The following is a 24,068-nucleotide window of genomic DNA, read 5'->3' as shown; positions in this document are numbered from 1 at the left end:
TGCCCGGGCCAGATGGATTGACAGCTGAGATTTCTAAACACTTTAAGGTTAGTCTGGCCCCGTATTCGGTGGAGGTTTTTATTGGCTGTCTGAGAGAGGGTTCGCTCTCTCTCCCTCCATGCGACAATCTGCAGTGATTCTTCTGTCAAAGGCTAAAGATTCTTTGAGGATTGAGAATTGGCGGCCTATTAGCCTTTTCAATGTTGATAGAAAGATACTGGCAAAAATAATTTTCTGGCTGGCATTGGATCAGGCTAAAGCTTCTGATCGGGTCAATCATGAGTACCTATGGCTGCTCCTTGGCAAGTATAGCCTGGAGGGGGGCTTTATCGATTGGCTGAAGACCTTGTACAGAGGGGCTGAAAGCTTCATGCTTGTGAATGGTTGGATCAGATGGCCTTTTGAGGTTGGCTCTGGTGTGCATCAGGGGTGTCCTTTGGGTCCTCTGCTATACACGTTCACAATCCATCCCTTCATCAGGAAGTTAGAAGGCAGGTGATTGTGTGGAGTGCCTTTGGGCATTCCTGGTGAGCCCCCTTTGAGAGTCATAGCCTATGCTGATGACGTGTCTGTTTTCATTTCTGGGTCAGAGGAGGCGGAGGAGGTGGTCTCGGTGATGGAGCAGTATGCTAAGGCTTCTGGCTCAAAGGTCATTCAGGATAAGAGTGAGGTTTTCTGGATGGGAGAGGAAGGCAATGCCTTTGAGCTTCCGGACACCTTCCTAGAGTCCTGGCAGGAGTTTTAGGCATCAAATTTGGTCCCAGCGATTACGGCCTTGCAAATTGGGAAGGCAGGCTACAGGATGCTGATGCCAAGGTTGCCAGCTGAAAGGATTGGAAACTCTCTTACAGGGAAAGGATTGACCCGATTAAAAATTACCTGATCCCGGTATTTCTGTATGTCAGCTTTGTCTGTGTTTTGCCAGTGTCTCTTTAGGCGAAGATCTACAGCTGTTTCTTCCAGCTGTTATGGGGAACAATCTGAACCTCAGAGGTCTGCAACCTACGTTCCCAGGCGGATGGGTGGCCTAGGTATGGTCAACCCAGTGGTGTTCTTTTCTCTGATGTTTTTAAAACTGTCTGGGCTGGGCTCAGCCCTTCCTTCTCTGAGCTGGCCGCTCAACTGTCCGCTAATTGCCAGCTCCCATTTCTTTCCATAGTTACCCAGCTGTAATTGATTCTGCTCATCAGTCCTGCCTACTTAAAGTTGTCCAGCTCACTTGATCTCTGCCTTCGCCTTTGTCAACATCACAGAGACTTTTCTCCTGCGTTCCTGTTGAAGACTTGTTCGGCTGACGTTCCTTCTGGCTCCTGATCCTGCTTGCTGTACTACTATGTTTATCTCTGGCTCTCTTACATTTGCTTGGCTGACTACCCGATCCGGTTACTGAACTCTGGCTTGTTTTGACTATGCTTACTCTGTTTACCTTACTATTATTATTATTATTATTATTAATAAACAAGTGTGATATAACTATACTTCTGTCTCGGTCTAATTCATGGTTCCTGATAGAAACATAACTTTGGTAACATGCTGGCAGAGGAACTGCCTGGGTGGGTTGGTATTTTTCAGTCCTGGTTTAGGCCTTTTCTGCAAAGCTGGGAGAATGGTGGGCCAGTGAAAAGCCTGAGGGTCCTACATGGTAAGCTCCCAGCTTATGTTGCTCCGTGTCTGAAAATGCTTTGGCAGTGACGAGTGACGGGCGAAGGAAATTAAGTCTCTTCCTAAGAAGGCCCTGGAGAGGAGGGTTGTTGAATCTGCCTTTAGTGAGCCACTGGCCTTGAGGGATTACCTAGGCCCTGTTATAAGGAAGGGTCTGCGCTTGATTAATCTGGAGCGAATCCCTTTAAAATTTTGAGATTTGGCCTGACTCTTGTTTCATGGCTGACTCTATGTGAAGGGCAACTTAAAGCATCGTTCTGTGGAGAAGTGTAGTGTTATGGTGTGGACCATTTCTTGCTTCAGTGCCCCTTCAATATAAAAGTCTATAAGTGGGTGCGTGAGGCTCTGGGTGTCCCTTTCCTTTCCGCTTGAGTTATGCAAAGTGGTCATACGGGTCTTTTGAGACACTTTTTCTAGTTAGCTTGGTAGTCCGTTACTTCATGTGAAATGCACAGTGTCAGGTTTCCACTTAGAAAAAAAGTCCTTCCTGTCGAGGTGGTGGTAGACAACGTTCTGGGTGAAGTTGGGAAGATTCAGGGTCTTGAGAAGGACAGGTGGCACCCAGGGGCCTGGACAAAAGCATGGAGGAATCTCAGGTCCCCGTAGCTGCTGTCTGTCAGTCTCTGGGTGTGCGGCTTTTCTTTCTGTCCTTTCACACCCCTTGATTTTATAAGATCAGATTTTTGAAAAAAGGCTGCATGCATGAGTTAAATGTGTAATCGTTTCTTGTCCCCCCACAGTTACACACTATTATTATTCTACATTTATATAGCTCTGACATATACCGCAGTGCTGCACAGAGAACACCGAGCCAGTCACTTCAGTCTCTGTACCAGAGGAGCTTACACTCTAATGTCCCCCCACAGTCACACACTATTATTATACAAATTGGATAAGGTTCCATGTGTGTGAAATTTTTTCCTACACAGCTGACAATGTCACAATGTGATAACACAGAGACATTTAGGACTCTGGACATGTTTTGTGCCATTGTGATTTTCATTGACCCAATTAAAGAAATGTGTTCCTGTTCAATATTGTATAGAAATGTATAAGACCCCCATCCCATCATTAGCTGACATTTTGTTTTTAATCTTCTGATCTCAACACAATGAGGTCATATTTTTTTCCTGATATAAGTTTCATCATCAGGTACAGCCCCTTTCCGATAGGCTCTGAGAAAGGGTGAGGGGAATATGAAAGGACATGCAAAGGAATACAAAGGAGCTCACCAAATGCCCGCAGGAGATAAAATGAACATTTCGAGCTGCCAAAAGATTCCAAATAAGGGAGCAGCAAAAGAAGGCGTGCCAGACCAAATTCATAAAGGAGTCCAAAACAAGACAACTAACATGTTTTGAGGGAAAGCACTACCACTCCTTCATCGGGGCTACAAGACACATACAAGTACAAAGATGTAACAATATAAAAATTGTAAATCAAAAAATGGTGGAACCAATATCCACATATACATAGAACCATAAAACCAAAATGTTATGAACGAGACCAAAAAATGTCTTGCATGTACAGTAAACACCAAATTACCGTATTTATCAGCGTGTAACACGTGCCGGCGTATAACACGCACCCCAAGTTTAGGAGGGAATTTTAAGGAAAAAACTTTTTAAGGAAAAAAACTTACATTTAAATGCCCATCAATGCAGCCTTGTCAGTGTCCATCTGCAGCCTTGTCAGTGTCCATCTGCATGCTTGTCCAGTGTCATTTGCAGCCTTGTCAGTGTCATTTGCAGCCTTGTCAGTGTCATTTGCAGCCTTATGAGTGTCCACCTGCAGCCTTGCAGCCTTGTCAGTGTCCATCTACAGCCTTGTCAGTGACATTTGCAGCCTTGCCCAGGCTGCAGTTAAACTGCAGTGACTTGTCAGTGTCACTGCAGTTTGAAAATGGAACAGCCGGCGCCGAGATACACAGAGCCGGCTCTTCTCGGCTCTTCTCTGCTCCTCTCGTAGTCCCGCCCAGACTGGGCGTGACTGTGAGCGGAGCCGAGTGCCGCCCATATACACACATAGCCGAGTGTCCATCGTAGGGCGGGACTGGGCGTGACTGTGAGCGGAGCTAGCCGAACCTAGCCGAGTACACTCGGCTATCTATGTATATCGGCGGCTCCGCTCACAAACAGCGGGGGGGATCGGCAGGGATCAGCGTATAACACGCACCCACAATTTTCCCCCGATTTTAAGGGGAAAAAAGTGTGTGTTATACGCCGATAAATATGGTAATTTGTGTAATTTGGTACATATATGCATAAGATCCATTTTTTTTAACTTTCAATATTCATACTTTTACATTAATACTTGAATTGCAGCCCTGATAAAGGGGGAGAGTGTGTTTGCCCCCGAAACGTGTTGGTTGCCTGCGTCATTAAAGCTTTTTTGGGCTCCTTCACAAATTTGGCCTGGTGCTTCGTCTTTTGGTTTAAGCTCTTCTGAGTGACATTCCCGGGTGCCCATTGGAGAGTAGCCCAGGTTGCATGTAAGCCGGGGAGCTTTTCCTAATGATTGTCATCCTTCCCTCTACTACTCTGCATCAATAAGCCTTGAAGTCCCAACATCTCTTGGATTTATCTACCTAGAAGATTCTTAATATCATCTGCATTAAGCAAATCATTGTGATCTGGGATGTATTTTGCTTCATATTAATTGGTTAATCCATTAGAGGAAATAGTGTTTCTTCTAAGAGGAGGTCACATGGTAAGGTCATACTCGAGCCTCTTTATTTCTCCATTGTGGTGCGCACCACTCTTACCATCTCATCCTCCCCGTTAATGATCACCAGGTGAGCCTTGTTTTTCTCACAGTCTTCCTTGGCAGAATTCAATGGCTCCTTTTTTGTGGACTTGTAGTAACAGCTGAGACCATAATGCCTCCAGGACCTATCACACAATGGTTGAGCAGAGCCTGAAAAAGAGAGAGAGGGGGATGGCAAAAATAATCTCAGACGATCGGGGACTTTTCCCATTCTATAAACTTTTGATTAAAGGAAAATGCAATGCAATCAAATGTTAATTATTAGCATGACTGGGCCTCATATATGCTATGTGGTGGAAAGTTTTTGGACACCTGACCATTACACCTATATGCGCTTGTTGTAAATCCCTTTTTACCATGGCCATATGGAGGTATGGTTACCACCTCATCCCTTTAAACCCGAACACATATTAATTACACAGGTTCTGTGGCTGATTAAGGTGGTAATTAAACTCACTTGGTGCCTTATCTGCATTTAATTAGCCTCAGAACCCGTGTAATTCAAAGGTGTTCAGGTTTAAAGGGATGAGGTGGAAACTCTATATGGAGGTGGTCTCACCTCTTTTGATCAGGCTTAAAACAAGATTTGAGGGTGCCTGTGGTAATTTGTGCCCATTTGTAAGGTCAGGTAGTGATGTTGGATGATAAGACCTGGATCACAATCGGCATTCAAAGGTGTTTAGTAGGGTTGAATTCGGGGCTTTGTGCAGGACACGCAAGTTCCTCTGCACCAAAACTGGTCACACCATGTCTATTTGATGCTGGCTTTGTACACAGGGACACAGTCATGCTGAAACAGAAAAGGGTTTCCTTAACCACTTCTCATCCGGGCCAATTCTGGCACTTCGCTCCTACATGTAAAAAATCCTCATTTTTTTTCTAGAAAATTACTCAGAACCCCCAAACATTATATATGTTTTTTTTAGCAAAGAACCCAGGGAATCAAATGGCGGTTGTTGCAACATTTTATGTCACACGGTATTTGCACAGTGATTTTTCAAATGCCTGCAGGCATTATTCAGATATCACCACTCAAAGTCCACGACGTCATGTGACGTACTGCTGGTGGGAAGTGGTTAACCACTTCTAGCCCAAGGACGTCATATAACATCTTTGACTTTCAGTGGTGATATCTGAATGATGCCTGCAGTTGCATCATTCAGATATCATCTTTTTCAGCTGGCGATTCTGTGCACTGTAAGAATGATCATAGCGGCAGTTCAGCCACTTGATCGTTCTTACAGGCAGCGGGAGGGGACACCCCCCCTACCGCCACCCTCCGGTGCTTCTCCGGGCTCTCCAGTGCCATCGGGGACCTGGAGAAAGAATCCGCCAGTGCCGGATGAAGAGCATAGAGATGGTCACCAGTCATCTCTTTGACTGTCGGAGTCCCAGGTACGACATTATGACGTCACGTCCGGGCCGCGGATGTCAACAAAGCGGTGATCTCGGCTGGAAAGCATCAGAACTGTCATTTTTTTGTTGATCTGATGCTTTCCAGCCTGGAGAGAGATGTGGGGTCTTATAGACCCCACATCTCTCCATAAAGAGGACCTGTCACACACCATTCCTATTGCAAGGAATGTTTACATTCCTTGTAAGAGGAATAAAATAAAATTTTAAGAGAAAGTGTAAAACTAAAAAAATTACAGTAAAATAAACAATAAATAAAATATCAAAACAATAAAAATAAAAAATATAAAATAATATAAAAATAATAAAATAATATAAAATAATAAAACAATAAAAAACAATAAAAAAATTTCAAGCGCCCCCGTCCCCGTGTGCTTGCGCACAGAAGCGAACGCACACGTAAGTCCTGCCCACATATGTAAACGCAGTTCAAACCACACGTGAGGTATCATCGTGTGCATTAGAGAGAGAGCAATAATTCTAGCACTAGACCTCCTCTGTAATTCTAACCTGTAAAAAAAATTAAAACACTGACTATGGACATTTTTAAGTACCAAAGTTTGGCACCATTCCACAAGTGTGCGCAATTACTCGGCGTAACATCACCTTTCACATTCTACAAAAAGATTGGGCTAACTTTACTGTTGTGTTATTTGTTTAAATTATGAAACAGTTTTTTTCCAAAAAAAAACATGTTTGAAAAATTGTTGCGCAAATACTGTGTGACATAAAAAGTTACAACGGGCGCCCTTTTATTCCCTAGGGTGTCTGCTAAAAAAACACATATAATGTTTGGGGGTTCTGAGTAATTTTCTAGCAAAAAAAATATTATTTTTACATGTAGGAGAGGAGTCCCAGAATAGGCCCGGTATGGAAGTGGTTCAACTGTTACAACAAGGCTAGAAGAGGACAATTGTCTACACTGTCTTTCTATGTTGTAGCAATAACAGTACCCTTCACTGGAAACACCTGAACTCAGTCATTTGGTGGTGTCTCCACTAGAAATGATGCTATATTGTGCTCAAGGTGGATCTCATGGGATTAGCTGAATATACAGTTGTGCTCATAAGTTTACATACCCTGGCAGAATTTATGATTTCTTAGCTATTTTTCTGAGAATATGAATGATAACACAAAACTTTTCTTTCACTCATGGTTAGTGTTTTGCTGAAGCCATTTATTATCAATCAACTGTGTTTACTCTTTTTAACTCATAATGACAACAGAAACTACCCAAATGACCCTGATCAAAAGTTTACATACCCTGGTGATTTTGGCCTGACAACATGCACACAAGTTGGCACAAAAGGGTTTGAATGGCTATTGAAGGTAACCATCCTCACCTGTGATCTGTTTGCCTGTAATTAGTGTGTGTGTATAAAAGGTCAATGAGTTTCTGGACTCCTGACAGACCCTTGCATCTTTCATCCAGTGTTGCACTGATGTTTCTGGAATCTGAGTCATGGGGAAAGCAAAAGAATTGTCAAAAGATCTGCAAGAAAAGGTAGTTGAATTGTATAAAACAGGAAAGGGATATTAAAAGATATCCGAGGAATTGAGAATGTCAATCAGCAGTGTTCAAACTCTAATCAAGAAGTGGAAAATGAGGGGTTCTGTTGAAACCAAACCACGGTCAGGTAGACCAACTAAAATTTCACCCACAACTGCCAGGAAAATTGTTCGGGATGCAAAGAAAAACCCACAAATAACGTCAGGTGAATTACAGGACTCTCTGAAAACATGTGGTGTGGCTGTTTCAAGATGCACAATAAGGAGGCACTTGAAGAAAGATGGGCTGCATGGTCTAGTCACCAGAAAAAAGCCATTACTACACAAATGCCACAAAGTTTCCCGCTTGCAATACGCCAAACAGCACAGAGACAAGCCTCAAACCTTCTGGCACAAAGTCATTTGAAGTGATAAGACCAAAAATATAGCTTTTTGGTCACAACCATAAATGCTACATTTGGAGAGGAGTCAACAAGGCCTATGATGAAAGGTACAAAAGAGAGACAAAGCAGCGCCAACCTAAGTGCAGTATTAAAAGCACACATTTTTTATTCAGTAGAAATACAGGGGGTCCCCGACTTACGAACATCCGAGTTGCGAACAACTCCTACTTACGAACGGGGCCTGAATGAGGTCACTGCCGGCCGAATCTTCCTCTCCTTCCTTGACTGAGCCGTTCCTCCGTTCCTGGCCTGGCTGCGGGCCCCCCTAGTCATGCTGCCTGCCCATCCACAGGCCTGGTACGGTCCGGTGGCCTGCCAGGCCGCTAAAACTGCCCATCGTGGCCGCGGCCTAGTGAAGCCTCCAGGATCCCCGGTCTTTCCTGCGCCGCCTCCCCAGCGGAGGTGCACTGCGGCCAGCCTGCCCGGTCTCGGATCACAGACACTGCTGCTGTCACCATCCATCCATCTCCCTGCTGTGCCATCACACATCAGCTCCCCTCTCTCTGGTGTCTCCTGTCCCTGCTGCCATGTAAACAGTGAGAGGGGAGAGCTGTGCTGTGCTGTGGAAATCTAGCACAGTGCTGGGACTCCTGTTTTGGAGGTGACAGGGTCAATAAAGAGAACCTGTCACCTCCAATTGCTATCACACAGGGAATTGTTTTCTCCTGTGTGATAGCAATAAAGTTTAAATGAAAAAAAAATTGATAAAAAAAAAAAAAAAAATAAGAAATACAGTAATAATTAAAATAATAAAATAAAAAAAGAAGTAATTAAAAAAGTAAAGAATAAGAAAAATAATATTAAAAATAAGAAAATTATACAAATATAAATAAAAGACTGGATTTGCACTGAAAAAAAGGTACTGTTCCGACTTACAAACAAATTCGACTTAAGAATAAACCTACAGTCCCTATCTTGTTCGTAACCCGGGGACCCCCTGTACACTCACTCTGAGTCAATAAATGCAGGCACATCAGTGGGATGAGTCCAGATCCACAGGGTTCTATGGGGGTCCACAGGGGGCGATCCTTTGGTGCCCATGGTCCTGTCAGGCGGCGCCGGTGGATTCCAGTGTCCCAGGCTAGGAGCGGTGAGAGGCAGCAGGGATAGTCCGTCGCATCGGCTCCCGGGTCGCGGAGTGATGACGCTAATTGCGTGCACACTTTCGGAGCATGCGTGCTCCTTCATCAGGCATTTTTTTTTGTTTTTTTGTTTTTTATGATGAAAGGTACACCATTCCTACTGTAAAACACAGAGGTGGATCGCTGATGTTTTGGGGATGTGTGAGCTACAAAGCCACAGGAAATTTGGTCAACATTGATGGCAAGATGAATGCAGTATGTTATCAAAATATACTGGAGGAACATTTGTATTCAGCAGCCAGGAAGCTGCACATGGGACATACTTGGACATTCCAACATGACAATGATACAAAACACAAAGCCAAGACGACCTGTCATTGGCTACATCAGAATAAAGCTGAAGGTTCTGAAGTGGTCATCTCAGTCTCCTGACCTCAATATCATTGAGCCATTCTGGGGAGATCTCAAACGTGCAGTTCATGCAAGACAGACAGGAACTGGAGACTTTTTGCCAAGAGGAATGGGCAGCTTTACCATCTGACAAGATAAAGAGCCTCATCCACAAATACCACAATAGGCTTCAAGCTGTCATTGATCTTAAAGGGGGGCAATACAGGGTATTAAGAACTGGGGTATGTAAACTTATGATCAGGGTCATTTGAGTAGTTTCTGTTGTCATTATGATTAAAAAAGAGTAAACACAGTTGATTGATAATAAATGGCTTCAGCCAAACACTTACCATGAGTGAAAGAAAAGTTTTTGTGTTATCATTCATATTCTCTGGAAAAATGGCCAAGAAATCATAAATTCTGCCAGGGTATGTAAACTTAAGAGCACAACTGTATGTCTGAAATTTTGTGCCTGAACCCATAATGCATTGTATAATCCTTGTTCCTGGTCAGATATGGTCCTATACTATGCTATCCAGTGCTATATAGTGATTTAAAGTGCTTTACTAGGCTATATTGTGCTATACAATAGTATACAGTGCTTTACTCTTCTATACTGTATAAATACCTATACTCATTTAGGCCTCATACACACTGGAAGTTAGCTGTAGAATGTCACTTTAAAAATGCAAGTTTTGCCATGTTTTGCAACGTTTTTTTGCATTAGCGTTTTTAGCATTTTTTTTTTAACAAAAACTGTACTCTCAGGAAAGCGTATGGCTCAAAAACGCTCATAAATGTGGAATAGCTGCATTTTTCAAACACACTAGTTCTGGGGGGGGTTTCCAGCCAGAAAAAAACGCCTCTGCCAAAAAACGTTGATAACAGCCTATGTGGGCATGGATACATAGGATAACATGCTGGGGAGTTTACTGGCTACCGAAATAATACTGGCTACCGAAATAATCGCATGAAGCCAAAAACAGCTGCTTTAAAAAACGTCCCCTGTGCATGAGGCCTAAATCACAGTGCTATGATGTAGATGGCAGTGTGGTGGGCTACATACCACTGTGTACCTCTCGGGTTCACACTTCCTTTAACCTACCTATCCTTCTTTGGACTCTTTATCTCTATTATTGTGAAATGTGCTTATTGGCTGGCCTTAATGCCTTTTGCAGCTTTTTTTGTGTTTTATCTAAATGTGCTGCAGTCGGCCCGCACATATGTGAACAGGCTCCATTGAAAAAGCTGCAGGTTCACATGTCATGCGAATCAGATGCAGTTCAACCGGGTCCTAATGTTTCTCTAATATATATATATATATATATATATATATATATATATATATATATATACAGTATCACACAAAAGTGACATAGAGTGTTAATATGTATATACTGTATGAGTGTATTTTGAAGCTCTCCCATCCTCTGACACCTCACTATGTTATGTGTTAATGGAGACAAGACCCTGCTCATTGATGGTTGAAAGTCTTACTGGGTGCTTCCATTCCTATATTTATGTGTTTCTGCATTAAATTCTGGGTACACTCTTATGCCCCGTACACACAATTGGACTTTCCGACAACAAAACCGTGGATTTTTGTTTGAAGGATGTTGGCTCCAACTTGTCTTGCATACACACGGTCACACAAATGTTGGCCAACAATTACGAATGTAGTGACGTACAAGACGTACGTGATATCTCTATTTCGAAGGCTAGTTTTACAAGACCGAGCGCTTCCGGCTCGTACTTGATTCCGAGCATGCGTGGACTTTTGTCCGACGGACTTGTGTACACACGATCAGAAAGTCCGACAACAAACATTTGTTGGCGGAAAATTTGAGAACCTGCTAGCCAACATTTGTTGGCGGAAAGTCCAACAACAAATGTTAGATGGAGCATAGACACGGTCAGACTTTCCGCCAACAAGCTCACATCCAACATTTGTTGTCGGAAAATCCGATCGTGTGTACGGGGCATTAGGGCTGTATTTATAAAAAAAAAAAAACAGTGTAGCTATTTGTCTTATGAAACCGTATGCACATTTGTTCTGTGGAAATGGGGACAATATTGAATGTCATTAGGCTATTTTCTCTCCAGGTCAAATGTTCCTCATAGACTGAATCAAGAAAATACCACCTTATCTCCACTAAATGGAACTGATTATCGCAGGAAATAAATACTTATGATGGTCAGCTCCATCTCACGCTCATATCATGCTATGTTCCCGATTTTACTCTGTTCTGTATGGATAAATAACATTCAACCTGGTAAGAAAATGGCTTAAAAAAACTTGTTTTTTTTGCTTCCATTTACAGGGAACGAATATACATGCAGTTTTACACAACAATTAACTCTGCAGATTTTTTAAGGTGGGTGCAAATGAGAAACTCACTATTCATCTTCGAGACCTCTTCTAGGAGTTTCCCCACAGCTCCCAAATTCCTCTGAATCTTGTTGAAAATTGAACCTGTAATACAAAGAATGGCAGGTTACCTCGGCTGAGGAGCTGCTTCCCTGTACACATGAGCAGTGAGAGGGAAAGAGATTTTCCTTCAGGTCTATAGACATAGGCATGCGCACAGGGTGAGCAGGGTGTGCCTTGGCACACCCTAATTATCTTGTGCGCATTAGCATTATCTCTCTGTGTGCAGGCGGGGAGATGGGAAAGATCTCCCTCTTACTGGCTCTGCCTTAAGAGGCGTGCTTACACAGGGAGAACAGTGTGATGCGGCCATATACACAGGGCTGATGATAAGGCAGTACAACCAGCCCTCCTGTACTGGGTCCGGGGCCCCATAAGTTAAAAGTGGGGCCCAGGTACCTGCTGAGCAAGAGGGCCGGCTGTACTTATTGCAGACACCAATCCTCTTCTGCCTCCCCCTGCAGTGTTGCGAGCTTCTCTGTTTACACCTTAGGGGGACTGGTTCAAGCACATCTGCCCAGGCCCCCTTTCCCCCACAGCGCTGCCGGCTTCCCTCCTCTCCCGCTCGGAAGCCACACAGATGGATGTTTCAGGATGGAGAGTGGAGAAAGGGACCTGGTAATATGTCATTTTCTGGCCCCTTCCTTTCCTGAATAAACAAAGTGACTGATTGGTACCAATCACTCATGTGTCCATTCATCTCTGAAGCATAATAAACTATATTTACTATGCTTCAGCCTGTGAATGAGCAGGAAGCCTCGAAGCGCTTCCTATTCATTCATCTGTGCAGCTGAGGTTGCAGAGAAAGCGGCTGATAAATCTATGTCCTCAGATACATTTGGCAGGGGGGCAGATGCGCTGTATGGGGCCCCCCATGATTTTTAACAGCAGCACTGCATATATATGTAGACAAACACACATGCATATGTATTTGAGCTTTGGGGTGCACACCCAAATACAATAGGCTGTGCGCAGCTATGGCTGTAGATAGAATTCAGATTTACCACTACCTTGCATTCTCTTCTTACTTGCAGCCGCAAGTGGACCGTTTTTTTTTTTTTTTCTTTTGTTCGTACCTTCAGATATGTGGCCTGGTCTATCTTGCCTGTGTTAGATCCCTGCGGCTGTGGGTGGGGATTTTGCGGGTATAAGCATCATTTCCTGTCCTCGCCGCACTGTCTCCTGGGATCTCGTGTCATTCATCCCAGGAGTCAGTGCAGAGAGCTGCCGCGAAATCTCGCGGGATTTCAACTGATGTGACGTCTTGCTTATCTCCGTTGCCATCACAACGGGGCGGGACTTCTTACGACGCCGCCGTTGTGATGGCAACCTGAGGAGTTGACAGAGTTTACTGCGCATCGGGGATAGAACGGGCGGTGCATGCTGGTCGATCAGCAGCATCGTATCCCGGAAGAGGATGCCTGTGGGCTTCAGATGCCCACAGGCAAGATGACAACTGGCAAGATTAAAATTTATAACTTTTTTTTATTATGAGAAAACGGACAGCGCTAATCACTAAAAACTGAACAAGTGAGTTCTATATTTATATATCATAATCTTTGTAATTTTGCCAAAAAAAAAGCAACTTTGGGGACAGTGAAACCCTGCTTTAAGACAGCATTGAAAAAATTGCCCAGTAGCAGGACAGTTTTAATTAGCAAGAATATGAGTAAATGCAGAGACACAAGGCACAGCAATTTTTAAACCAGAATAAAAAAAATTAGCCCTCAGATGCAGCTGTGTAAGAAAACGGTCAGTGGCAGGACAGTTTTAATGCAAGAGAAAAGAAGAAATGCAGAGACACAAGGCACAGGTCAGGTTTTTTTCAAACAAGTTTGGTTTCAGTTGATGCAGCTGTGTAAAAACGGGTCAGCGGTAAGACATTTTTAATCAGCAAGAACAGGAGTAAATGCAGAGATGCAGGGCACAGATGTCTTGAAACAAGCATTAAAAAGTCAGCCCCCAGATGCAATTGGCCAAGAATTAAAAAGTTAGTCCCTTTAAATGCAGCTGTGTATAAAATGTCAAGCGGCAGATTTGTTTTCAGTAGAACAGAAAAACATTTAGATTTATTTTAACAAAGAGTTTGCACCTGTGGAAAAATTGTCAAGTGGCAGGACAGTTTTGATTAGCAAGAACAGGAGTAAATGCAGAGACACAAGGCACAAATACCTTCAAGTAAGAATTAAAACAGTCAAACAAGAACTAAGAGTTTGCCTCAGATGATACAGATGTTTATAAATTGTCCAGCAGTAGGATAGTTTTAATCAGCAAGAACTGGAGTAAATGCTCAGACACAAGGCAAAGATGTTTTTTAAACAAGAATTAAAAAAGACAGCCCCTTTACATGCAGCTGTGTAAAAAAAATACCAGTGGCAGGATGGTTTTAATTAGGGAGAACTGCAGAAATGCAGAGATACAAGGCATAGATAGATATTTTACAAACAAGAATTAAAGCGGAGTTCCACACAAAAATGGAACTTCCACTTTTCGGAACCCTCCCCCCCTCTGGTGTCACATTTGGCACCTTTCAGGGGGGAGGGGGGTGCAGATACCTGTCTAAGACAGGTATTTGCACCCGCTTCCGGCATAGACTCCCATGGGAGTCTATGCCTCTTCCCGTCCCCACCGCGCTGTCTGCTGGGAACACACAGCTCCCAGGAGAGAGCGGGGACCACTTGGGACGCACAGCGCAACTCGCGCATGCGCAGTAGGGAACTGGGAAGTGAAGCCGCAACGCTTCACTTCCTGATTCACTCACCTAGGATGGTGGCGGCAGCTGCCGAGAACCGAGCGGGTTCTCGGCGTCCCCTGCCGACATCGCTGGACCCCGGGACAGGTAAGTGGCCATGTATTAAAAGTCAGCAGCTGCAGTATTTGTAGCTGCTGGCTTTTAATATTTATTTTTTTTGGTGGTGTGGGTGAACCCCCGCTTTAAGAACTTGCCTCAGATGGTAGAACTGTATAACATTTGGCCAGTGGTAGGACAGCTTTATTCTGCATGAACATGAATAAATGCAGAAATACAAGGTATAGATGTTTTCAAGCAAGAAATAGAAAGGCAGCCCCTTTAGAGGCAACTGTGTAAAAAATGACCAGTGGCAGGACAGTGCAATTAAAGAGAAAAGAAGAAATGCAGGTGTTTCAAAACAAAAACTAGGAGCTTGACCTCAGATGATACAGCTGTGTAAAACTGACCAGTGGTAGGACAGTTTTAATCAGCAAGAACAGGAGTAAATACGGCGACACAAGGCACAGATGTTTTCAAACAAGAAATAAAAAATTCAGCCCACTTTAGATGTAGCTGTGTAAAAAAATAAAATACAATTTAACAGATTTTTTTTCAAATAGGAACTTATGCCTCGTACACACAATCGCACATTCTGACAACAAAATCCATGTTTTCTGACGGATGTTGGCTCAAACTTGTCTTGCATACACACAGTCACACAATGTTGGTCGGAAATGTTTTAATCAGCAAGAACATGACTAAATGCAGGTACACAAGGCACAGATCTATTCAAACAAAAATGAAAAAAAGACAGCCCCTTTACATGCAGCTGTGTAAAAATAAATGACTAGTGGCAGGACAGTTTTAATCAGGGAGAACTGAAGAAATGCAGAGATACAAGGCATTGATAGATATTTTACGAACAAGAATTAAGAGCTTGCCCCCAGATGGTAGAACTGTGTAAAATCTGTCCAGTGGTAGGACAGCTTTTTTCTGCAGTTTTAGATGCAGCTGTGCAAAAACAATGACCAGTGGCAGGACAGTTTTAATTTGGGAGAACAGAGGAAATGCAGAGATACAAGAAACAGGCAGATAGAGTATGTTCTAACAAAGAATTTACCCTCAGATGATACAGCTGTGTAAAAAAATTGGCCAGTGGCAGGGGCCGCCTCAGCAAACTGCTGGACAATTTCTATCTGTTGATCAAAGCCAGCCATATTTCACTTGATTAAAAATGTGTTGTTGCTGAAACTACCTACAAAAAAGGCCTTTATGATATGGTTCAGACAGTGTTGCTGTCTGAAAGCCAAGCTAATTGTAAAAAAAAACAGCTGCATACATAATGATGTGCTGCTAGAGCACTCTATCACTGAGGCTGTCTGTTCTGTCCCACTTGCATGCATTTTTTTCTGTTGTTTCAAACTATATTAGGTTACTATTATTCTGCTCTACACTGACATCTAATGGTGGTTTAGGGCAGTTACAACCTTTTTTTTACCTATGTGATTTGGTATTGCCCCCTGTTTAGTGTAAGCTATTCAAATCCCAGCTAGACCCTTACTGGTTTCTTCCATATTCTCTCAGTCAGTGCTAGTTCTTCATTAAGACAAAGCTTGGGAAATCATTTTCTTCTTATACTTTCAAAGACTTAAAAGAGATGTATAGGGTTTTTTGTATCATATTTACCTATGGGGATGCAGCATTGGCCCGATGCTACATCTGTCCCCCCGGTGCCTCTAACACTGAGAACCGAGCGATGATGGAGGAGCAGTGATTTTAATAATGCTTAAAGGGAAACAATAAAAGTGTAATATTCCTTTAAATTTCATACCTGGGGGGTGTCTATACTATGCCTGTAAATTGGGGCATGTTTCCCGTGTTTAGAACTGTCTGACAGCAAAATGACATTTCTAAAGGTAAAAAAGTCATTTAAAAGTACTTGCGGCTATAATGAATTGTCGGTCCGGCAATACACATAAAAGTTCATTGATAAAAACGGCATGGGATTCCCCCACAGGGGAACCTCGTGCCAAATTAAAAAAAAAAAATGCGTGATGGTCCCCCCAAATTCCATACCAGGCCTTTCAGGTCTGGTATGGATATTAAGGGGAACCCCACACCAAAATTAAAAAAAAATGGTGTGGGGGTCCCCCTCAAAATCCATACCAGACCCTTTAGGTCTGGTATGGATTTTAAGGGGAACCCCGCGCCAAAATAAAAAAAAAGGCATGGGGTCCCCCCAAAAATCCATACAAGACCCTTATCCGAGCACGCAACCTGGCAGACCACAGGAAAAGAGGGGGGATGAAACAGTACCCCCCTCCTGAACCATACCAGGCCGCATGCCCTCAACATTGGGAGGGTGCTTTGGGTTAGCCCCCACAAAGCACCTTGTCCCCATGTTGATGGGTGAAAGAACAAGATGGAGGAAGAAGAAGAACACCGAAGGAAGACCAGAAGAAAATGGAAGAAGAAGCGGGGAAAGGAGAAGACATTAATAAAGGAATTGTCAAAAACCGTCTATTGTCTTTTTTAACATTTTTGACACTTTTTTTGTGAAATGGTAGGGGTACATTTGTACCCCATTACCATTCACACAGGGGGGCCAGGATCTGGGGATCCCCTTGTTAAAGGGGGCTTCCAGATTCCGATAAGCCCCCCGCCCGCAGACCCCCACAACCACCGGGCAAGGGTTGCGGGGATGAGGCCCTTCTCCCCATCAACATGGGGACAAGGTGCTTTGGGGTGGCTACCCCAAAGCACCCTCCCAATGTTGAGGGCATGTGGCCTGGTACGGTTTAAGAGGGGGGCGCTCTCTCGTTCCCCCTCTTTTCCTACGGCCTGCCAGGTTGCTTGCTCGGATAAGGGTCTGGTATGGATTTTTGGGGGGACCCCACTCCATTTTTTTTAAAAAAATTGGCACGGGGTTCCGCTTAAAATCCATACCAGGTCTGGTATGGATTTTGAGGGGGACGCCCACGCCATTTTTTAAAAAATTTTGGCGCTGGGTTCCCCTTATTATCCATACCAGACCTGAAGGGCCTGGTATGGAATTTGGGGGGACCCCCATGCATTTTTTTATTTAATTTTGGTTCGGGGTTCCCCTGTGGGGGAACCCCATGCTGTTTTTTTCAATGACTTTTATGTGTATTGCCGGGACCGACAATTCATTATAGCCGCGAGTAGTTTTAAATGACTTTTTTTCCTTTAGAAATGTAATTTTGCTCTCAGACTGTTCTAAATATGGGCAACATGCACCACTTTACATGCATACTATAGACACCCCCCAGGTACAAAATTTAAAGGAATATTACACTTTTATTGTTTCACTTTAAGCATCATTAAAATTACTGCTCCCGAAAAAAACGGACGTTTTTAAAACTTTTTTTGCATTGATACATGTCCCCTGGGGCAGGACCCAGGTCCCCAAACACTTTTTATGACAATAACTTGCATATTAACCTTTAAAATTAGCACTTTTGATTTCTCCCATAGACTTTTAAAGGGTGTTCCGCAGCTTTCGAATTTGCCGCGAACACCCCAAATTGTTCGCTATTCTGCGAATGGGCGAACAACCAATGTTCGAGTCGAACTCATGTTCGACCCAAACATAAAACCCATCCCTAATCATGGTCCTTGATTACCTGCTACTTCGTTATTTAAATTCCTGGACTTCTTCAGTTCATTCATCACTGCAAAGGAAGAATAACCAACATTAATTCATCTGCAAGTTTACTAAAACGTACCTGTCCTATGCTGCCGAACTCCACTGTCTTCCAGAGATACGCCTGTTGAAGACCTTAGCATACATCTGGGAGTGTACAATGTACATGTCCCACACTGCGCTCTTTGATCTTATACTCCAACCTCATGTGTCTTAAGACACGGTGGTCCAATGGCCTGCAGAAGAAGTGATCCAGATACTAAGATCTTCAGCCAGCTTCTCTCAGAGACAGCGGAGTTTGGTGACATGGGCAGTGAACAGAGTAAGTAATAATTTAATTACCTTTTCATTTGCAAGCAAGGCTTCTGTTTCCATTTTTTTTTAATCAGCAACACAGATACTCTAACATACCTGCATGGTGAGTTGGTTGGGGGTCCAAAAGATCCTTTAACCCAGTTCAACAGGGAGGGAGCAACCACCTACTTGTGATGGACTGGCAGGTGGTGCATGAGTCCCCACCCTTGCCGACACCTTCTTCTGGGGACCAGGGTGAGCTTGGAGCAAGTTAGGGTTTTTAAAGCACCCCTCCGGTTGGCTATTTTAGGATGGGGGGGCATTTCATTATAGAATAAATAATAAAACAGTTAATTTAAAGCTGATCTCCAGTCAACATTGAAACTCTGCTTTTCATTTTCTGCCCCCTTCCACAGCAACTGTAATCTGCTCATTTAGGCTAGGGCATGGGTGCCCAATCTGTGGCCCTCCAGCTGTTACGGAACTACAAGTCCCATGATGAATTGCAAGGCTGACAGTTACAAGCATGACTCCCAAAGGCTGAGGCATGAAGGGACTTGTAGTCCTGCAACAGCAGGAGGGCCATAGGTTGGTCTACAGCAGAGGTGTCAAACTCAATTTCATCATGGGCCGCATCAGTATTATGGTTGCCCTCAAAGGGGCCAGTTGTATCTGTAAGACTAGATGTCCATAGCACCCCCACCCCCCTTACATAAGATGTCAAAAGCAAAATTTTGGCACGGGGTTCCCCTTAAAATCCATACCAGGTCTGGTATGGATTTTGAGAGGAACCCCCACGCCATTTTTTTTTACATTTTGGTGCGGGGTTCCCCTTAATATCCATACCAGACCTATAGGGGCTTATATGGAATTTGGGGGGCCCCCACGCATTTTTTTTTAGATTCTGGTTCGGGGTTCCCCTGTGGGGGAACCCCATGCCGTTTTTTTCAATGACTTTTATGTGTATTGCCGGGACCGACAATTCATTATAGCCGCGAGTAGTTTTAAATTACTTTTTTTCCTTTAGAAATGTAATTTTGCTCTCAGACTGTTCTAAACATGGGAAACATGCACCACTTTACAGGCATACTATAGACACCCCCCAGGTACAAAATTTAAAGGAATATTACACTTTTATTGTTTCACTTTAAGCATTATTAAAATTACTGCTCCCGAAAAAACAGACGTTTTTAAAACTTTTTTTGCATTGATACATGTCCCCTGGGGCAGGACCCAGGTCCCCAAACACTTTTTATGACAATAACTTGCATATTAACTTTAAAAATTAGCACTTTTGATTTCTCCCATAGAATTTAAAGGGTGTTCGGCAGCTTTCGAATTTGCCGCGAACACCCCAAATTGTTCGCTATTCGGCGAATGGGCGAACAACCAATGTTCGAGTTGAACACATGTTCGACCCAAACATAAAACCCATCCCTAATCATGGTCCTTGATTACCTGCTACTTCGTTATTTAAATTCCTGGGCTTCTTCAGTTCATTTGTCACTGCAAAGGAAGGATAACTGACATTAATTCATCTGCAAGTTTACTAAAACGTACCTGTCCTATGCTGCCGAACTCCACTGTCTTCCAGAGATATGCCTGTTGAAGACCTTAGCATACATCTGGGAGTGTACAATGTCCATGTCCCACACTGCGCTCTTTGATCTTATACTCCAACCTCATGTGTCTTAAGACACGGTGGTCCAATGGCCTGCAGAAGAAGTGATCCAGATACTAAAATCTTCAGCCAGCTTCTCTCAGAGACAGTGGAGTTTGGTGACATGGGCAGTGAACAGAGTAAGTAATAATTTAATAACCTTTTCATTTGCAAGCAAGGCTTCTGGTTACATTTTTTTTAATCAGCAACACAGATACTCTAACATACCTGCATGGTGAGTTGGTTGGGGGTCCAAAAGATCCTTTAACCCAGTTCAACAGGGAGGGAGCAACCACCTACTTGTGATGGACTGGTAGGTGGTGCATAATTCCCCACCCTTGCTGGCACCTTTTTCTGGGGACCGGGGTGAGCTTGGAGCAAGTTATTCTTTTTAAAGCACCCCTCCCGTTGGCCTTTTTTAGGATGGGGGGCATTTCATTATAGAATAAATAATAAAACAGTTCATTTAAAGCTGATCTCCAGTCAACAGTGAAACTCTGCTTTTCATTTTCTGCCCCCTTCCACAGCAACTGTAATCTGTTCATTTAGGCTAGGGCATGGGTGCCCAATCTGTGGCCCTCCAGCTGTTACGGAACTACAAGTCCCATGACGAATTGCAAGGCTGACAGTTACAAGCATGACTCCCAAAGGCTGAGGCATGAAGGGACTTGTAGTCCTGCAACAGCAGGAGGGCCATAGGTTGGTCTACAGCAGAGGTGTCAAACTCAATTTCATCATGGGCCGCATCAGTATTATGGTTGCCCTCAAAGGGGCCAGTTGTATCTGTAAGACTAGATGTCTATAGCACCCCCACCACCCCTTATATAAGATGTCAAAAGCACCCCCACCATCGTAAATGAAGATTCCCTCACTCTCCCTTACATCACAGTGAACCCCGTAAATTGTGCTGCTGCTGGGAAGAAGCTGGGGTGGAGCTTTTAAGAAGAAAGTGCAGGGTCTGGAGGAGGAGTTTTTTTTCCTCCTCTCTGCCATCAACTGCAGAGACAAGGGGGGTGCCACAGCTGTAGGCGAGGTGCTAGGGCCACATGAAATGGCCTGGTGGGCCGGATTTGGCCCGTGGGCCTTGTGTTTGACACATGTGGTCTACAGGGTAATGGTGAAATACTTTGCTGCCTCTCTAAAGTCATCAAGAACAATGCAGGACCAGCAGTCTTGTGTTTTTGTAATTATGTGATATGGTGGATGTGGAAAAGAAATGCCAGGAAGGTGTGATTGAATATCAGAGGTCATATTGTTGTTTAGGCCCTTTCCACGGAGTGTATGCATATATGTGGGCTCATGAAAGTGGGTCTTTATCTGTGGGGACAAATATATGAGTATCTGTAAAAAATACAAAAAGATGCAGCGCTAAAAAATTGGTGAAAAGGAAAATGAAAGGAGAAAACTAAGGAACAGTCTCATCCACATAAATAACTAAAAATTGTGCAAAAAATTGATACAAGTGAACCAATAAGTGGAATTAAGGTGAATATCAATAGAATATATGAATAAACACAATATCCAAATAAAATAACATAAGGTGATAAATTTTCCGTACTTATGAACCATAGGTATTACAAAAAATTAATGACAAATACATAAAAATGTGTAAGAAAAGGACCCACAAGGATGAAATCCACAAGAAAAAATTATTTTTCTAAAGAAGGTGACTTGAACAAAGGTGTCAAGAAAAAGCAGGTGAAGACAGTCTTCTATGTCTTGTCACACCCAGGGTGCAAAATCAAATGCGCTTACCGGACGGTGATGACTGCTATTATGGCAGTCTCACTCAGCACAGGGATATCGGTCTCCCCACAACCATAGCGTACGGCAACCGTTAGCAGCAGATGATTCCCAAGGGTATAAAGCAGAAACAATCCATAGTGTAATACGTCCAAGCGGTTAATTTATTGAATATAAAAATTGCACTTACAAGATCGCGGTATAAAAAGGCAGCAGAATATTGCAGCATAAAAACTTCGGCGTCTCCGTCTGTAACCTCCACTTCCTAAGTTCGTGTAAAGCCCATCCGAGAACGAACGTGATGACGTCGTAGGCTCCTCCCTATGCGTTTCATCACGATAGGACGTCGTCTGGGGATTGGCCAAGCTCGAACGTCACCACGTATGGGCATTATATACACTGCGGGCACCATCTTAACTGATGGCAAATTGGATATTACATTGAAAACGGTACAGCCTTCTTAGGTGCTGGCCGTCAATGCACATAATGAAGCTAAAAAATATCTATAAAGTGGAGGAAAGAAGAGCGCCATCTTGTGGTAAAAGAATTTAGTAATTTATACATACTCAGATGGTAGAAAAAAACACAAACCATGAAGGGATGCAACAGACGGCAGACACTACAATTAATTTGAAATATATAATAATAATTCAATCATACATGAAAATGATGAATACAATAGAAAATATGTATTAATATCCGCAATTGTTGTTAAATGAAAACAAATAAAAATATACTTAAAAAATTGTAATAAAAAAATAAATTTAAAACAGAAAAAAAGGGGAAAATCAAAATATAAAAAAGTTTTAAGAATTATTTATAAAACAATTAATGTCCCAATCAACATTCAATCCGAAAGGAACAAAAGATTTCATATGGAAGATCCACTTAGTCTCAAGTCTAGAAATGGATCTAACTTTATTTGTATATCTCCAATGGGGGTGTATCTTAGGCTAGAAAGAGATTACCCTTCAATTTTTTATTATGATATTTGGCGTAGTGTCTAGATAGGTTATGTTTAGTAAAACCCCGCTTTATATTAGCCACATGTTCTGATAAACGTACATTATTATTATTATTATTATTATTATTATTATTATTCAGGATTTATATAGCGCCAACAGTTTACGCAGCGCTTTACAATATAAAAGGGAGACAATACAGTTATAATATAATACAATAGGATTAAGAGGGCCCTGCTCAGAAGAGCTTACAATCTAATAGGGTGGGGCAGGTGGTACAAAAGGTTGTAACTGTGGGGAATGAGCTGGTGGAAGTGGTAGGAGATTAGTTGGAGACGTGATAGGCTTTCCTGAAGAGATGAGTTTTCAGGGATTGCCTGAAGGTAGCAAGAGTAGGGGATAGCCGGATAGATGGAGGTAGTGAGTTCCAGAGGATGGGAGAGGCTCTGGAGAAATCCTGGAGACGAGCATGGGAGGAGGAGATGAGAGAGCTTGAAAGCAGGAGGTCTTGAGAGGTCTTGGACGATTTGGGTGATATTTGGAGACAAGATTAGTGATGTAGCTTGGGGCAGAGTTGTGAATGGCTTTGTATGTTGTGGTTAGAATTTTGAATTTAATTCGCTGGGTGATTGGGAGCCAGTGTAGGGATTGAAGTAGAGGGTTGGCAGACACTGAGCGGTTGGTAAGGTGGATAAGTCTGGCAGCAGCATTCATGATAGACTGAAGAGGGGATAGCCTATGGAGCGGTAGGCCAATGAGAAGGGAGTTGCAATAGTCAAGGCGAGAGATAACAAGGGAGTGAATGAGGAGCTTGGTGATTTCATTTGTTAAAAAAGGGCGAATTTTAGAGATGTTACGGAGGTGAATTCTACAAACTTTTGACAATGATTGGATTTGAGGCTGAAATGACAAGTCGGAGTCTAGGATTACACCTAGTACCCTGGCGTGAGGGGAGGGACTGATGGTTGCATTGTTGATTTTGATGGAAAAGTCATGGAGGGGGGCACGGGCGGGGGGGAATATTAATAGCTCAGTTTTAGAGAGATTTAGTTTAAGGAAGTGGTGCGACATCCATGCTGATATGTCAGTTAGTAAGTTAGTAATGCGAGAGGAGACTGAAGGAGTGAGGTGAGGAGTAGACAGATAGATTTGGGTGTCATCAGCATATAAGTGGTATTGGAAGCCGTGGGCAGTTATTAGGTGACCAAGGGAGGTGGTGTAGATAGAGAAGAGAAGGGGTCCAAGAACCGAGCCTTGGGGGACCCCCACAGAAAGGGGCAATGGAGAGGAGGAGACAGAGTTGTAGGTGACACTGAAGGAG

At 43.2% G+C, this 24,068-nt stretch overlaps 1 protein-coding gene across 1 annotated transcript in view; it reads right to left on the bottom strand.

Moving 5' to 3' along the window:
- LOC141134910 (uncharacterized) overlaps positions 1-24,068 on the bottom strand; it is a 96,874-nt gene that overhangs the window by 9,175 nt on the left and 63,631 nt on the right. The window contains exons 9-12 of the mRNA XM_073624342.1: positions 19,841-19,888; positions 18,069-18,116; positions 11,664-11,738; positions 4,427-4,578 (exon numbers count right to left, since the gene is read on the bottom strand). Coding sequence (XP_073480443.1) covers positions 4,427-4,578; positions 11,664-11,738; positions 18,069-18,116; positions 19,841-19,888 — 323 coding nt within the window. The remainder of the gene's footprint in view (positions 1-4,426; positions 4,579-11,663; positions 11,739-18,068; positions 18,117-19,840; positions 19,889-24,068) is intronic.

This window comes from Aquarana catesbeiana, linkage group LG03 (genome assembly GCF_042186555.1).
Source record: "Aquarana catesbeiana isolate 2022-GZ linkage group LG03, ASM4218655v1, whole genome shotgun sequence".
NCBI classification, from domain to species: Eukaryota; Metazoa; Chordata; class Amphibia; order Anura; family Ranidae; genus Aquarana; species Aquarana catesbeiana.
The sequence above is the reverse complement of the archived record's forward strand: the minus strand, read 5'-3'. Positions and strand labels throughout refer to the sequence as shown.